Source organism: Colobus angolensis, unplaced genomic scaffold, assembly GCF_000951035.1.
Source record: "Colobus angolensis palliatus isolate OR3802 unplaced genomic scaffold, Cang.pa_1.0 Scaffold471, whole genome shotgun sequence".
Lineage (NCBI taxonomy): Eukaryota > Metazoa > Chordata > Mammalia > Primates > Cercopithecidae > Colobus > Colobus angolensis.
The window spans coordinates 168,741-174,394 of NW_012118166.1; the positions used below are offsets into that span (position 1 = coordinate 168,741).

General features: G+C 53.0%; 1 protein-coding gene across 1 annotated transcript in view; it reads left to right on the plus strand.

Moving 5' to 3' along the window:
- Nucleotides 1-741: 741 nt before the first annotated feature.
- Nucleotides 742-5,654, plus strand: part of LOC105523716 (thioredoxin reductase 2, mitochondrial) — a 42,870-nt gene continuing 37,957 nt past the window's right edge. Inside the window, exons 1-3 of the mRNA XM_011958670.1 lie at nt 742-822; nt 3,162-3,240; nt 3,728-3,790. Of these exons, the coding sequence (XP_011814060.1) occupies nt 755-822; nt 3,162-3,240; nt 3,728-3,790 (210 nt within the window). The 5' untranslated portion in view covers nt 742-754. The remainder of the gene's footprint in view (nt 823-3,161; nt 3,241-3,727; nt 3,791-5,654) is intronic.

The window sequence follows — 5,654 nt, forward strand, 5'->3', positions numbered from 1 at the left end:
GCCTGCGCTGTAGGCTGCATTATCTTCCTGGGCGCGAAAAAGTTTGGCGCGCGCGGGAAAAGTTGTTAATGAAGAACCCGGAAATACGCCATCTTGTCTCTGATGATATGGAGCTTAAGCAACAGAAGCCGCGGCAATTTCCGGGCCTCACGGCTCCGGACAGAAGAGGGGCCTTATCCTCCATGGACCCTCACGAGGAGTGCGCCGTAGGATGGGTTTCTCAGCCGGGGCGACTCTGCGCTGTCTGCTGCAGACATTTGGGGATATCTGGAGACAGTTTTGGTTGTCACTGGGGAAGCGTTTGATCCCCTTCTGTGGGGAGCCCAGGGATGCTGCAGCCATGCACAGCACAGCCCCACCAAGAACAGTCCGTCTCCAAGGCCTGGAAGGCGGGGTGGGAGGCCGCTTCAGCTGAGTTCTTTTGGGAAGGGGACCACGTGGCCCAGCCACACCCACGGTGGCTCAGATAGGCTCTGCCTGCCGTGAGTAGCCTTTGGGGCACAGAGCAGCTGCATCTGGATAGCCGTGGGTCAGAGCCCCTGTTTTCTGAGAGTCCAAAGGTCCATAGCCCCAAGCCTGGGACAGGCGGTGGCGCGTAGGGATGGATGTCACATTTTGCCACCTTTCAAAGCACTCTTGTTTTTTGATATTTCTATGAACGTACCATTTGAATCTAATAGTCCACTGTGAGACCCTGCAGCTAACACCTGTGTTGTGACTTTTACATTTTGTTTTGTGTCTTCACAGGAGGAAGATGGCAGAAGCTGTTCAAAATCACGTGAAGTCCTTGAACTGGGGCCACCGTGTCCAGCTGCAGGACAGGTACTGAAGCTCTCTTGGGGAGTGGGCCACCCTCTGGGCCTTCTCTCAAGCGTTTCGTGCCTGGACACACACTTACTTACTGTGCAGAGCACGCCCTAGCAGGCTCTGGGGATTCAGGTCCTGCTCATGGGTGGGGATGAGGACAAGGAGCAGATGGGAGTGACTGCAGGGGAAGGGGAGACTGCCCTTTGCTGCTGAGCACAGCCTGGAGGTGCTGCCAAGGAACGAGTGAGGCCACATTGGCAGAATGGCCAGAGCCCAGGGCTGCACAGGGAGGAGGCGCTTGGGGCTGGGAGGCCTCAGGCCAGAGAGCATGGACACGACTGGGCCTGGGGCTGATAAGTGGTGAGGGCCATCCCAGTGGCAAGCCCCCACCCCGTGAACCCCCGTCTTACTGCACACCTCCAGCTCCTTGGGTGTGGGTGCAGGGGCCTGGTGCTTTCCACTGGAGCAAATGTCCCTACTTGGTCACTGTTCCTGTCAGCTCCTGGGGGATCTCCAGCACAGAGGCTGATGCTCCCTGGGCCTGCAACCTTCTCCTGGAGCTCAGCTGCCAGCACAGCAGATGTCTGAAACTGGTACCACCTCAGGCCCAGCCTTGCTCCCGGGGTTGTGGCACTGCCTGCGCCCCATGGGCTGTGGAGGGGACAGTAGTCCTGTAGAGGTCTAGTGGCTCTCCTCATGCACCATTTGCTTGGCCGCAGGTGGGGTCTTCCTGGGGCTTCACAGCAGGCAGCAGTTTTGTGCCCACTGAATCCAGGAAAGAGAAGCCAGGAAGCCAACTGCTTGCCCTCCACCTGGGCTTCACGAGCTCTCCTGCTATCCAGGGAGCTAAGCTACATTGTACTGTGGAGTTTCTGCTTTGCTCTGTGGGGCTCTGTATCCCCTGGTGCAATTTTCTGAGGGCAGCAGGCTCTGCCCTCCTTCCTCCCTGCCCTGGGCAGCTCCTGGGCGGGCACCAAACAGGCCCAGCCCACTGCCTCCTCTGGAGCCACCAGCAGAAGGAGGCCTGGGTGCACCTGGGCTGTTTCTGCTTTTTCACTCTTCTGAAGAGTGCTGCCATGAGCATTGCGTGGCTGTGTCCCATGGCTGCTTCCTGGTTGTTGAGGTGATTGAAGGGCTCTTGCTATGGGAACTTTGTGCACTTCAGACAGCCCATGGAGGCACAGGCTTGCTGGTGGGGAGAAGGCAGGCTCAAGCAGGAGGCGGAGCCTTCCCAGAACCCTTTCTGCTGCAGGGTCCTTTTGTCATTAGAAAGTGTCAGTCGGGTGCGGTGGCTCATGCCTGTAATCCTAGCATTTTGGGAGGCTGAGGTGGGAGGATCACTTGAGCCCAGGAGTTGGAGACCAGCCTGAGCAACATAGTTTTGTTGCTACATGTCCCTACAAAAAATAAAATGAACTAGCCAGGTGTGGTTGCCGATGCCTATAGTTTCAGTTACTTGAGACGAGGCTGCTGTGAGCTATGATTGTACCACTGCACTCCAGCCTGGGTGACAGAGTGAGAGTCTGTCTCTAAAAAAAAAAAAAAAAAAAAAAAGGGTGGGGCTCGGTGGCTCATGCCTGTAATCCTAGCACTTTGGGAGACTGAGGTGGGTGGATCACTTGAGGTCAGGAATTCAAGACCAGCCTGGCCAACATAGCGAAACCCCATCTCTGCTAAAAATACAAAAATTAGCCAGGCGTGGTGGCGCAAGCCTGTAATCCCAGCTTCTCGGGAGGCTGAGGCAAGAGCTGAGGCAAGAGAATGACTTGAACCCAGGAGGTGGAGGTTGCAGTGAGCCAAGATCATGCCACTGCACTCCAGCCTAGGCGACGGAGTGAGACTTTGTCTCAGAAAAAAAAAAAAAGAAGAAAGCATGGGTTGTTTTGTTTCTGTGCACCATGCTCCCAGCCACCATTTTGCCAGGCTTATCATGCCCGTTCTCTTGGTGTTACCACAGCCCCGAAGGCAGAAGGTGACACCATCTGGTGGACACCACAGCTCCCTGCTGGAACATGTCTGGGTGATGAGGACTGTCCCCAAGAAAGGTCCACCCACCTCTTGCTGCACACCAGGGCTGTACGTGGCCTCTCAGGACTGTGCTGAGCTGGCTTCTGTCCCTGCTTTAACACATGTGGTTAACATGTCTCTGGGCTCCCTGGGGGACAGGCGAGGTGCCCACACAACCCCTCCATGCTTCTCAGCGTGGTTGCTGCTTACCTCTTGGTCCACCTGAGCCACAGCACCAGGCCCTGCTGGGGGCTGGAACTCCCTTTTACCAGTGCTCCCTATTTGATACAATTGGTGAGGTTTAATTTGCAGAGGAAATGTTTGAAAATCTTATCTTTATCTTTCAGAAAAGTCAAGTACTTTAACATCAAAGCCAGCTTTGTTGACGAGCACACGGTTTGTGGCGTTGCCAAAGGTGGGAAAGAGGTGAGCATCCGACTTACTTGTGTGGCTCCTTATGGACTCTTCTGCAGACCTTGGGCACCAACTGCAGCTGTGTTTGGCCTGGGTGCTGTTCTCAGTAACACGTGCTGCTGGAATCGACAAAGTGGCTTCTTTTGAGCCTGGGCACTTGTCTTTAACATGATCAAATAGTTTGCCGCCCTGCTGCTCCGAGTGATATGGCAACAGGGTTGGTGACCACACCCTCTTTGCAGGATTTTTTGGGGATTTGAGGGTGCCTTGAAGTGCTTGGTGTTAGAACATCTCCCTGTCCTCTCTGCCTGTCCCCCTCCTGCCTGGCTGACCGTTGATGGGATTCCAGCTCCATAGGGCCTCTGAACTGCTGGCCGAGGGTCCACACTGCAGGGCAGGGGCCGTGGGAACTGCTGGCCAAGGTCTGTAGTGCTCAGGCCCTCCGGTAGGTGACCACCATGCACCTGTCTGACCCATGGCTTTCTCTTTTTCTTCTCAGATTCTGCTATCAGCTGACCACATCATCATTGCTACTGGAGGGCGGCCAAGGTACCCCACACACGTGAGTGTCCCCAGCGCACAGCGTCCCTGCTGCACTGGCTGGGGTCCCCGGTCTCTTTGAGGGATGTGCTTTTACACGCGTGCTTCCACAGCAGCGGCTTGCACAACCTTTCCCCCTATACTCACTGTCATCACTTTCTGCTTTCCAATGCTCGTGAATCCACACAGCTGAAATGTGGGGTCCCCAGTGACCTCCATGCTGCCAGATCCTCAGGACAGCTCTCGTTCTGCTCTCCCTCTGCCCCGCTGGATCTGTCCCCTTCCACCCCAGCATCCTGCTTCCTAAGTCTCCATTGCTGATTTCCCCTTTTCCCTTCAGCCTCAGAATGTTGGCACATTCAGGATATAAGCCTCATTCTTCATCTTCCTCCTTCTCCTCCCCCAGTTTAAAAAGAGTTTGAAATAAAATTCACACACTATAAAATTTAGCCTTTTATAGGGTACAATTCAGTGGTTTTTAGTACATTCACAGAGCTGTGTGGCCATCAGTCACCACCATACATTGCCAGAACTCCTTCCATCATCCCTGAACTGAAACTCTATTCCCATTAAACCTAACTCCCCGGCGCCTCCTCCCCCAGCCCCTAGCAACCACTACCTACTTTCTGTCTCTATGAATTTGACAACACTAGGCACCTAGTGTAAGTGGAATCGTACACGTTAGTCCTTCTCATGTAACTGGAATCGTACGTGTGTGTCCCTTAGTGACTGGCTTACTTCACTGAGCATAACGACCTCCAGGTTCACCTACACTGTAGTGTGTGTCAGTATCATTCCTTTTTATGGCTGGATACTATTCCATTGTATAGATAGATAGATAGACCACATTTTGTTAATCCACTTGCTTGTTGATGAACACGTGTTATTTCCACTTTTTAGCTATTATGAATAGTGCTGCTGTGAACATCTGCAAAGAAGATTTTTGGTGGACTTCTGTTTTCACTTCTCTTGGGTTACACTTAGGAGCAGAACTGTTGGGCCATGTGGTAGCTTTATGTTGAACCTTTCAAGGAACCTCAGACTGTTTTCCACAATGACTGCATTTTACATTCCTTCCAGCAGTGTGTAAGGGTCATGGTTTCTTGTTTCTTCACGTATCTTGTAATTTTTTTATTGAAAGCTGAGCATTTCAAATAATTTAATGTGGTAACTTTGGAAACCAGATTCTCCCTCTGCCCCAGGATTCTGTTGTTACAGCTGCTTATTTGGTGACTTTTCGGAACTGACTTTATCGACTCTTATTCTTTGTTGTATGAGGCCACTAAAGTCTCTACTTGGTTAGCTTAGTGGTCAGCTAAGAACTGCATAGAGATTTCCCCAAACTAATCACTCTCCCGGTCTTTGCTGAGGGCTCCGTGAGCGTTTGGAGGGGATGCCTTCCGCACTCAGCAGACAGCAGGCAGCTCTGCCCTAGGCCTCACTTCCTGCCTGTGTAGAGATCAAGGTCAGCTGGAGGTGAGGGCTTAGGGCCTCCTTCGTCCTTCCTGATGTGTGCACAGTGCCGTGTGTGTGCCTGGCCTAGGTTCCCAGGAATATGCTGGAACCTTTCAAAGCTCCAGTGGACATGTCATTCCTTGGCTTTTCCTTTGAAGCTTTTTTGGGCAGTCTGTTGTTGGCTCCAACTGTTACCTGTCCCCTCAGGCAGCTGTGAGATGAAAACCTCAGACAAATGCCCCCCTAGAGAGAGGCTTTTAACCCTGGCTGAGCTCCAGTGAAGTCGGATAAAGATGACCCTTTTGAGGGGTCTTCTTGGGAACCCCTGGCAGGGTCAGATCCTGACTCTGACTCTTCTTTGGGAGGGGCTTTGAAAGACCCCAGCTGGGCCGGGCGTGGTGGCTCAAGCCTGTAATCCCAGCACTTTGGGA